General features: G+C 32.4%; 1 protein-coding gene across 2 annotated transcripts in view; it reads right to left on the reverse strand.

Annotated features, from left to right (window-relative positions):
• The window catches only part of STT3B (STT3 oligosaccharyltransferase complex catalytic subunit B), a 106,724-nt gene that overhangs the window by 13,341 nt on the left and 81,200 nt on the right, over positions 1–12,183 (reverse strand). For both annotated transcript variants that reach the window (XM_038570618.1, XM_038570619.1), the window contains exons 6-10: positions 7,137–7,235; positions 5,500–5,646; positions 4,522–4,570; positions 2,970–3,124; positions 788–999 (exon numbers count right to left, since the gene is read on the reverse strand). In XM_038570618.1, coding sequence (XP_038426546.1) covers positions 788–999; positions 2,970–3,124; positions 4,522–4,570; positions 5,500–5,646; positions 7,137–7,235 — 662 coding nt within the window. The remainder of the gene's footprint in view (positions 1–787; positions 1,000–2,969; positions 3,125–4,521; positions 4,571–5,499; positions 5,647–7,136; positions 7,236–12,183) is intronic.

A 12,183-nucleotide genomic window follows, 5' to 3' on the forward strand; every position in this document is an offset into this window, starting at 1 on the left:
TATATCATTCAAGACATGTGCTGTTACAAGTCTTTTCTATACCTGCACCAAATATTACCCTGCTGTGTTATGTGAGAGGTTAAAAGTGAATTACAGTAATATTGGCCAGCTATCTGTTGCTAAAGCTTTTTTTTTTCCTAAGAGTGAGACATTGTATGTGCACATTCACGTAAGTGAAGGAGGGGCGAGGCAGAAGGAGAGAGAGAATCTTAATCACTCTTCACCAGTGTGGAGCCTGAGGGAGGGCTCAATCTCATGACCCTGAGATCATGATCTGAGCCAAATCAAGAAAACATGATCTGAGCCAAATCAAGAGACGCTTAATCAACTTATTACTCACGTCACCAAGAGGCTTGTTTTTTAAAAGGTACTTTATTCCCTTTATTTTACTTTTAATCAACCAAATATTTAAAAAGTTTACACTGAATATGGACCTAAAGGATTAGTATGCTTGTGCACATCGTTTCAAAAGGGCTTATAGTGCTAAATTTTGCATAATTAAGTAGAGCACAAGGTTGTTACTCTCAAAAGTAGAGAGGTTTCAGATAAAACTTGACCAATAAGAAATGAGAATCCCTTCTCTGATTACATTATATTTTCTTATTCTAAGCTAAAAGATCAAAAGACCAAATAGGACCCAAATTTTGAGGCAAACAATAAAGACCAACTAGAAATGTCACAGGTGGTCTAAATCCCTGTTTAATCATTTTTCTTAATATGTATAGTTCTTACCATGGTAGAAAAATAAAGCACATCAAAATATTAAAGGTCTTACTTAGATTCCCACCTTATCATACAAATTTCCTGGGTTTCTTTTATCATCCTCATCACTGCTGTCTTCCACAGGTGGGTTTTCCCTTTTCATGTCATCCCCCAAATAGTGCTCAAAAACATTTGAGAACGCAATTGCCGACAGCATACAGACGACCGGAGTCAAAGTCAACATCAGCCGCACCATCACTCCAGCAAAATAGACAGCACTGATTGCATACAGAGCAACTGCAAAGACAAGTTCTCTTATAACACTTCAGAAAATGTCCACAGAAAACTGAGCTCAATGTTTAATACCACATTATAAACCAAAGCTAAAAAGAAACAAACATCTCATAAAAGAGCTAATTGTTTTAAATTGATAATACAGACCAACTGACTTAATAGTCATATTTAGAAATTATAAGTTGACTAAATACTACATATCAACAGTTTTAGGTAAATGTATCATGATTCAAACTTAATTATTATGGGAAAAATGACAATTTAGCATTTGTCAATAGCATCACATATTAGGAAATCCATAGCTGACAGACTAAACATATTGGGTGAATTATATTATTAGGCACAGTAAGTTTACAGAATCAAACAGTCTATGAAAAGTCAATGCAAACATCTGGTATAAAGCCTGCGTTAAAGTGAGAATGGGATGAGAAGAATATAACTTATTAACCAAAAGGGGAACTTGTAAACTTACTGCCAAGAAACTTAAAATTTTTTAAAGTAATTTTTAATACTAAAGGCTCCACCAATTGTGGCTGAAGGCTGTTTGACTTTACAAAGTCAATAGTCATCAGAGCTCTTCTCTCATTTGAAACTAATTTTTTTTTTCTTGACCGTAGATTGTACCATATAGATGATCAGCTCAATGAATTTTTACATAATACAGATCTATGTAATTACCACCCATATCAAAATACAGAACATCTGTATATCTCCTTCAAAAGGAAACTTCATGCCTTTTCCCAGTCAACAGCTACCTCTGCTCCTATTAAAAAAAGGTAATCACTATTTGAACTTCTAAAGCATTAATTTGGGTTTTTTTTATTCTTGAACTTCTTAAAATGAAATTATATCAAAGTGTTCTCTTTTGTACTGGCTTATTTACTCATGCTATTCTTTTATTAAATGCTGTGTTTTATATACTACACTATACAAATACATCAAAATTTATTATATTGCTGATAACCTCTGGAATGTTTCTATTTAGGGGCTATTACGGATAAAGTTGCTATGTATATTCTTAAACATATCCCTTGTTAAACGTACACACTCACCTCTCTTGGGTATATATCTGGGATTGGGAATGCTGCCTAATGAGGTGGGCAAAACGTTTAAGCTAAATCCTTCTGAATAACAGAATATTAACACAACCTTATCCAAATTCCATTGATCTATATCAACAGAACGAGAATGATTATCATCCCTGGCTATAACTCATGCAGGTGCTATTTTTCTCCCCTGACTTTACTCTGGAATAGTAACTTGAGTGTCACTAATGGTTCATGCATCATACTTATAGAAGTTCAGTCCTGGTACTACAAATTATTTGGTTTTATGACCCTGTGCATGTTCCAAACCTTTTTAAAGTTTCAGGTTTTAACACCTGCAAAACAGCCACAATATACTTCTTGCGATGACTTTATCATGTAAAGGTCTTTAGTCTGCTTATTTCATCTACTTGTATCATGAATGTAAAATCCTAACCACTTGGCTTTAAAATAGTTTGTCTCATCACCTTTTTAGGTGGAAATATACATACACAAATCTAACAGTGAAGCGGGTATTAACTTAAAGGTGATTCTTACTCCATTACAAAATAACTTTATACTGAAATCTGGACAATGATTGCCGCTACAAACTTCTTCCTACTTAATAAAGCTAATTCAGAAAATGAAGACAATATAGTCAACAAAGTTATAATTTCCAATTCTCAGCCACAGACTATAACAATCTCTCAGAAAATCTCTACCCAATTGAAAATTTATATAATAGTTCTAAATTAATTTAAAACATTTTAATATGAGTATATATAATGCAAATTCACTGAATTTTTCTTGGCTAAACACACAAATTGAGAGAGGAAATTTATCTTGAATATGCAACGACTCCAGCAAAGAAAAACAAAACTTTTTTAAAGTGATATCCTCAATAAAGAAAATTGTTTCAAATCAAAGTATTTATTAAAAATCTCTTACCAAATACTCTTTCATCGTTGATATTTTTAATGCAGAACCATAGGCCTGCTGGGAAGGTACACACAAGAATATGTAGATCAAAGAAGAAAGATACCCAAGTCGTAGGTTGATGTTCAGACACTGATGCAATAATTGGAATGTGTATTTTTGCATACCTGGTATTTAAAAAGTTAATATTGTTTAAAATTTAATAAAACAGGAGGAGTTCCTTTTAGATGAAGAAATTTCCTTTGACTGTAAATATGGTTCCTATCCCCTCACCCCTTCTTGCTTAAAAGTATATTCCAATGTAACTTAGAAACTGGAAATAAATCTGGTCCACACTGGTAAAACTAAAACCAATATGCCACTTCTAAAATTGGAAGACTTATCTAAAGCCAGTTATAAAAGTGCTGGCTCTGACTTTTAATACAAAAATCTTTGCTCAAATAGAATTTTCTGCAGTTTTGCTTAGCATCTCGTTGTTTGTATCAACAAGCTACACATATTTTGGACTTATTAATAGTAGAAATACCCCATCCAGTAAGATATCATATTGCCATACCTTTCTTAACAAGATGACACAAAGGCAGGTGAGGGAAGAGGAAAGGATAGGACAAATAGCTCCTGAAATGCCCTGAGATTCTAAAACAGTTAATTAAGTATGACTTCTAAAAATCTGACCTAGTATTTTAACCTCATCAGAATAACGGTCTACAACCAGGGTTTTCTTTCCCTCAAACTTTTTGGTGATCCACAGGCTGATCTCTTAAAACATGTCTAAATGTTAGTTTCATTCATTTATACATCATTTGCTTATGCCTTTAATTAGATCTGGGCCTGAGCCCTTTTCATATTATATCAAAAGGCAGGCCCAATCAATAAATTGTTTATTGGTAGGTTTACTGGGCCATATAGGAAGTAACAAAAAAGACAAACAATGGGGAAGAGGGAAGAGAAACAAATTATCATCAACAGATTATAGTCTATCCTTCGGAAAACATTTTAGAGACAAAAAGTTTTACTGAACTAGTTGTCTAATTTAAAACCAAATTTTTTTTATTAATTCATTTTATAATAGCACTCTTTAAAAAAATGTAAAAATACCCTCAAGTGTATTTGATAGATTAGAAATATCAAGGAACTTAGATAATGTGGTATTAGGAAAAAAGTTAGGTTTTTTCTTCACAACTCTAGCATATGGGTTTATAACACAACACCTTAAGAATTAAAAATTAAGTATTACTAAAAGATGGAAACTAAACATAATTGTTAAAAACAAAAATCAATCATTAAATGGGCACACATGTTACCTGCAATGTTTTTTGACAAACGGAACTAAAATAAGGATTTGACCATGTAGAACAGAAATGTATGACTTACATATATCATACTAAAGGTGCATTCTAAACAGGAATTTTAAACAAAGATAAATTACATGGGATGATTCAACATTTACTAAACTAGCATAAGCTGGGTACTTCAGAAACGTTGCCAAGATACTGAAATAGAACAACAGAGAAAAAATGGTATTTTAAAATAGTATTAGGGCAAATAACTTATCCGCACTTACCCAGTGTCCCACAATGAGTAAAACCTGCCACTCCATGGTGCAATGTAACCTTGGAAGAAAAAATGTAGAGGAAATCAATCTGCCTTTTTATTGTTTATTTTTACTGATTGTTATGGGTTAATATAAGTTAATATTAAATAATTTCAGGGTTGTTTTTTTCTTTTGTAAGTGACAACGTATTTCATGCAGCTGGCAGTCAGATAAAATAAGGTTAGTAATCATATAACAACAAATATCCATGGAGATCACATTCTCAGAGAAATAAAAGTTGAGAGATAAAAATCATAAAAAATTTTCACATTCTCCTTTAAACTTCTAGTTGACTAGTAAAGTAAAATAAAGCTAAGACATTAAGATAGCATTTGATAATTTAAAAAAGGGGAAAACATCTAAATAATCCAGTATGCCAAATTTAGATAAATGCAAAGATGATTTTAAATATTCTTGCCTTTACTCTTGTAATTAATCCTTCTTGATTTTGAGCTAGGCTAGTGTTTTAATTTGACAGATGGAATACCTTTAGAGAGAAGTGGATTTGTTTATAGAGACAATTGAAGTCAGGATTAGAAAGTCACTTAGAATCTAGAAGCAGATGGAAACTGATTTGGTTTGAGTGTTCAAAAGCTGGAAAGACAAAGTGTATGCAAACAAAAATGGCAAGACTGCAGTAAGTAACACTGGAAACTCTGAATTTTATACACTTTGGGGCTATTCATTTATCAAGAGAAATATGCTTGAAAGTTTATCTATGTGGGGCTAAAGCACTAAAATTAAGATAGAGTTTAAAAAAAATCACATTTGTAGTATTATTCAGATTTTAGTAACTTTTACTATTATTTTTTATTGTTTAGACAGAATACAACTGTGGTTGTATTTAACCTACTAGGACAAAATAGAAAATGTACAAAATTTTTAAAGTAATTACCTTTTTGAATAATCTAAAGACAAGATTCACAATCTACAGGTGATGACACTTACCTGTATAAGTCAAATAGATGACACTAAGGAACACAGCACCTGCAGCTAGTGATACACCCAAAAAGAAAAGAGTCTGGAACTCTTGTTTTGTTAATCGGTCTCTCAGATACTGCAAGAAAGCATAAGCTTGCAGCAATGCAAAGACACCTAATTAAAGAAAGGGATGATATAAATAATCAAAAGTACTTTCCCAAAGATATTTAAAAATGTTAATTTAGAAGAGCTTCTTAGGATACCCTGTACCACACATATCAAAGACTAGTCATTTCATCTAACCAACATTTCCTTTGTCAAATAACAGTTAACCAATTAAAGCATTTAAAAAATTGATATTCTTATTTTAAAAATGATCAGACTCCTCATACATGGACCAGATGAGAAAAATCTTATTTCAATAACTAGAGCCTGTTTACCACATTAAACTACTTCCTTGTCCCATATTTTAGTGATATGCTTTCTAGGGGCTAAAAAAATAGAATCATCATTATAAATAGTCCTAAAGTTTATTGAAGGATACAAGTGACTTGGATCAGGAGAATCTGAGTAGTTATCATTTATAGTTGAGTGACAGGCTGTAACCTTAGTTACACACTTATATATAATTCTAAATGACTAAGTATAAATTGAATATAAGATAAAATTAAAGCAGTAACAGCAAAAAAGTACTTTTGTTAAAATATACAAAATTGTTAAAATATACAAAACACGATACAAAAGCACTAGGTGTAAAACTAATAGGCACAAGAGAACCCTAAACCCATATAGCATATTGATTTTTCTTTTAAAAAATTTAGTCATAAGAGTTGTTTTTCAGAATTTTAGAATTTTAACCATTTTAGAATGATTAAGTAAGTATAGTAAAATATTTACATTTTAGGAAATATAAGAACCCATTAACAAAAAGTCAGGTGATTGTGTATCTTCACACACACTGCTATAAAGGATTATATGCTCAAAACTGGATATGAGAATCTGATAAAAGCTAGGGAATATCATGTCAGAGAGTTAAATATTTATAAAATGTTGCAAATAAAATAACTACCCACGGACTGCCTGTGGGTGACACAGACTTTGTGTTAAGAATCTGTTAAAGTTTTATTCAAATATTTCCCATTATCTTGTTAATTGTGACCTAGATTAATAATGGCAAAATAGTCTGCTCATACGGAGAAGAATTAAACTACTTCATAATCAATATAAAAGCCATTTAATTTCAGTTAAAATATATTTTAGTGAGATGTAAAGGACATAAAATGTTCCATCTAAATTTGCTGAAATGCAAAGTTGGTAGTACAGTAAACTCAGTGTACAAATATACTGTTTAAGATTTGTTTAAACAAAGCAAATGTTATTTACTGTTTGCAAATAACATGGATTGTGAAAAGGGAAGATTTTCCTTTTTCAAAACAACAGTAGCTGGGAAAATAGGCTCATTTGGAACACAGTATCACAAAGTCTTAATAAAACTCTATAAGACATTCAATATTTATAAAATATTACTGGCAACGTTTCAGAACCAATATGATGTAAACTTAAAGAAACCCAAAACTCTGAAAGAACTTAATTCCCTTCAGGACTGGCTGGTTATACATTCACATATTCTTTAGAAAAAGGAAAGCAAATATTTTTTTTCATACCAGCAGCTGCCATGTGTTCACTTGTCCTGATTGGCTGGAATCCCACAAAAGGTATCTGCATGGATAATATTAAACCCACAATGTAGAAAGTGCTATATGCTATAAAGACAAAATAGGAAACAAGGATAATTTACTACTGCCATTAAGTACTTCAAACATAAATGTATACAATAACTCATATTTTTAAGCAAATTTTTAACTGACCTTATTTTAAGAACAGTATCTTGAAATGACCGCTCTACTTGATATTCTATTTGCTGATTAATTATAAATCATGAAAATTCTTTCTGCTGATCCTTAAAAAACGTTTTAAGTACTTTATTTTGCAAAATATCATTTAGAACAGTTTAGGAGACTGATGCTACTTTCCTTTTCCTAAAATGGAATCAACTTTTCAATCTATCATTAATAATAATTGACATGCCCCAGAAACTATTTAATATATAAACACTATTCCTACTGGCATTACTCTGAAGCATGACTTAAAGAATACTGATCCTCATCATATACAAATAGCTGCTCCTGCTTCAAAAGTTAAGTATTCCACATCCTTTTTATAGTCTAACATTCGTATAGTACCTCTTAGTGAGAACCACTAAAACCTGTCCACTAAGTTTTATGTCATAAAAGAAGAGATTAAGTATACAAAAGTCAAGCCAAAACACACTAGTTGTATTTAGGTCACTATTTTCAGTTCATTACAGAGAAAGTTAGAATTGGGAATCATTGTAATTGGAAGTTTATCTAGAAATGAAGATAAAATCCAACTGAAATAATACGAAAATTGTTCCATTTATAAAGCTTATTCACATCATCTTATGAAGCATAGTCCATAGTTGTTGGCAAATAAAGTATTCTATTAGGAAAAAAGACTGGAGTGTATTTAGGAAGAGAACTGTTATAGTATATATATTCATGTTCTACACTCTGTGTAGCACAGCCTTCAGCATACACTTCTTTTCCCCTGCTCAGTTGAGAAGGAATGTTTATTTGCTTTCAAAAGAAAGCCATCTATGGAAGGTAAACCATGGGCTAATGGTTCAAATGTTAAGTTGTCTCCTGAGCTGCATGGTAAGAGATGACTACAGTGTTAGGAAAAGGATAAGAAGCTCAAGTAAATTTAATAGGAAGAATCAGTATATGTGAATAAAGTTTCCAATATCCTCAAGATAATAGAGAACTGATTGTCTAGAGACTATAGAAGTCATCCACTTAATAATGTACTTTCCAGGCATATTAATAATGGAATGGAATTACCTTCAGTGAGGTATTTGAATATAAATACATTAAGAATTAAGTAAACAAGAATTTCTATATTATGTGACATAAACTATCAATCAATTTGATTGACGGGATTTCTAGTATCAGTATGTTTCTGTCAGTATTGTGCAGATGCCCTGGCAAACAGTCAAAGGCAGAATCAGGAAAAAAATGGGAAGAAGTGATCTTGAACAACTACGTAACAAAAATTTCAGTTTCCTCTCTATAGAGTGAGGTTTAGATAAAAAGATTTGTAGATCCCCTTCCCACCAACAAAAAACTCTAAGGCTCTATGACCAACCGGCTTTCTACTAGACACCTTCTGCTGAGAAATCAAACCCTAGACAAATACTGAACATAGAAAGGCACAACTAGAAAGGCCAGGCCTGGGATTAACCTTATGTCATTTATGTATTTTAATTATAGGTAAGTCTACTTCTGTCTAAATAGCACCATCACCTCTTAGGCTAGATTTCTCTTTCTTGCAAACACCAATGAACAATGAATGTTCATACTATGTCACAGAATTTGGATTAAATATGACAAGTGGCACATATGAATAAAAAAATACTTAAAAAAACTTGAGGTGAAGTTTATGCATAATCATCTAAAAGTGAACATTTTAGATGTATTTAGTACACTAACAATGTTATGCAACTACCACTGCTCTCTAGTCCCAAAACATTTTCATCACCCCAAAGAAAACTCACACTCATTAAGCAGTTGTTCCCCATTCCCCTCATCCCAGTGCAAAGTAAACATGAATCTTCATTTGTCTCTATAGGTTACTAGTTTGGTCTAATTGCAAACGTAATACGTTTTTTGTTTTAGAAAAAAAACAAAAAGTAAAAAGTCTCTAGTCATTTACTTCCCTAAGTCATATTTTCCAGAAATAATCACTAAAAGGTATGGTGAGCACACACAAACCTATTCATATTCATATTCTCTCTCTTCAAATCGAGCTATTATTATCATGCTTGGCAATGTAAAAAAGTTCAGCAACCACTTGCTTGGGAACTATCAAAGTTTCCTCTCAGTGGTTTGCTCAAGTTCATCCAGACTTATTCAAAAAGAAGAATAAACCTCATAATATTCTCAATTCAGTGGTTTTATGCAAGTTCACAGAGACACTGTTATTGGTAAAGAAAAAAAGTCTTTATTATAGAAACAGATGCACTAGAATCCAAGTTATTTAATAAGAGTGATGGGAGAGTTGTTCAAGAAAAAGAAACTCCATCTCAGAAAACATAAAAAGACCAGATGGGACTTCAGTTTGTATTAGTTTGTAAACATAGGTTAATGCCAAATAAAACTGAATAGAAATAAGTTCAACAATATTTTACCTTTGAATACTCTTATCCATATCAGATATGCACCAATGATACAAAGTAATGAATAATATATGCAATAATCCAAAGATCACCATTTTCTTCTAAGAGAACTGGATTCATGTTTTCCTTATTTTTATATTTTTTGGATCACTGATCCTGTGATGTTTACACAGGGGGACAGATGTTCCTCCTAACAGCATTTCTTACTACACAGACAAGTATTTCCATTAAATAAAAGTCAGGATTGCTTGCTAGGTAATATAAAATATCACAAACTCCTCTTGCTTAATATTTTCCTTCTTCTTTAACTGTAAAATTAGACAGACATTTCTGTATCTCAATTTAAATCCCATTTACAAAGCCATGTTTTAAAACATAGAAAATAAGAATTAGATAATACTCAAATAGAAAGAAGTAACTCTCAATTCTTAAAAATAAACACAATCTTTACTACTAAGTAAAAACATATTTTCCTCCATGCTTTGTACAATAGCATCTGTGTTTAAAATTTACCTAATTAATTCATTCAAATATAAACTTTATATCATTATGGTCAAGGCACTCTAAGAATACCAAAAAACCAAAAACCAAAAACCAAAAAAACCCAAACCATCATTAAGATCAATTCCATTCTCTAAGAGTTAGATATCTAATTGGGAAAATCAGAGATGTATGTAACTACGATACAATGAATCAAGTACCTGTCACATCAGTGAAAAATCCCTGGCTCTACAAAAACTTCAAGGAGAGATCTCTTCTGACATGAGAACTAAAGAGGCAGTGGACAACATCTCTACCATTCTCAGAAGACCTCAACAACACAAAAACCCACAGACAGCAATCATTCCCTACTAAGTCGTCCTATGAACTCTCTAGGACTCCTGAACAAATTACTTAATACCCATATCTAACACAACTTTCTACCCATCCATGTTAACTTACAATTCTTACCTATAAACCAGAAGAACAAAGCTTTCCATCAAAGTAGTGAACTCTTAAGAAAATGCACAATACCAATAATGTTGTAAATCATTTATTACATCATGAAAATGTTACCACACTGCCATCCTGTGGAAGCACAGTTACAGGCATTCACTACTGCATATAATATTCCCAAAGTGCTCAAAGAATTCCAGAAAAAATTGCCATTAGATGTTTACAAGGTCTACTGTTGTTTGATTATTTACAGCCAAAGAAAATCTCTTTGACTTGGGTCAAATACTAATCTTCTAAACAGACCCTAAACATCTTTCACTGTTAAAATACTTTTATTTTTTTATCCAAAGGTATATATGGAGTAGAGCCAAATTAATTCAGAAAACTACTGTCCTTGACTTAAGGCACAAAACAAGTTGTTCTAGAAAATAAAAGGCACTGAAACTTCTGATTCAAGCTCCATTTAAGTTTTTTCAAGAAGCTCCTGCTGTTATTCAAACTAACCTTTAAGTACCATCTCCCAGACAAAGCCAAGACTTATGTTGATAGTATTCATTATACTTATAAAATACTGTGTACTGTGACTCTTGGGTGGCTCGGAGGTTGAGCGTCTGCCTTCAGCTCAGGGCGTGATCCCCAGGTTTGGGGATGAGTCTCACATCAGATTCCCTGCGGGGAGCCTGCTTCTTCCTCTGCCTGTGTCTCTGCCTCTCTCTGTATATGTCTCTCATGAATAAATAAATAAAATCTTAAAAAAAATACTGCGTACTTCCTTTTACTTCAAGTTGGAAAAGGTTTTATGAATATTACATTTCCATTAACTATGATCTACCATTAAATCACCTTAGCATTTCTGGGTTGCTTCATATCCTGGTTGATATATATTTAATGGAAAGGGCTAACAAAATATTCCTTTGCCATCCCTCTGCTCTCTCAACCAAAACAGTATTAACCAAAAGAAAACCTGTGGAGAAAGATCTTAAAATTCAAGCAATTCTGCCTCATTGTTAACAAATATGATTAAAGGACTTTAAGACTGTTGAAGCCTTTGATTAACAAAGATACTTTTACTATTTGATTACTGTGCACCCTGGGTAAATAAGCAGATGAAGAATGCTAAGAAACTTACAGGATACGAATTAAAGCTTAAAAACAAAAAAAGAACCATAAAAATATGGATAATAATTCTTCTTCTTTTTTTTTTTTAAGATTTTATTTATTTATTCATGAGAATACACAGAGAGGAGAGAGAGAGAGGCAGAAACACAGGCAGAGGGAGAAGCAGGCTCCATGCAGGGAGCCCGACATGGGACTGGATCCCAGGTCTCCAGGATCACACCTGGGGCTGAAAGTGGTGCTAAACCGCTGAGCTACCAGGCCTGCCCTGGATAATTCTTCTTCTTTAACAATTAGCAGACATATATAGTAAATACTTTCTTTTCCAAATACACTGTTCATCATTAACTACGTAGAGGATCAGTCTTTGAAACAGGTATTTTACAAGCTCAATTTGTATAAAG

Source organism: Canis lupus, chromosome 23 (genome assembly GCF_011100685.1).
Source record: "Canis lupus familiaris isolate Mischka breed German Shepherd chromosome 23, alternate assembly UU_Cfam_GSD_1.0, whole genome shotgun sequence".
Taxonomy (NCBI): Eukaryota; Metazoa; Chordata; class Mammalia; order Carnivora; family Canidae; genus Canis; species Canis lupus.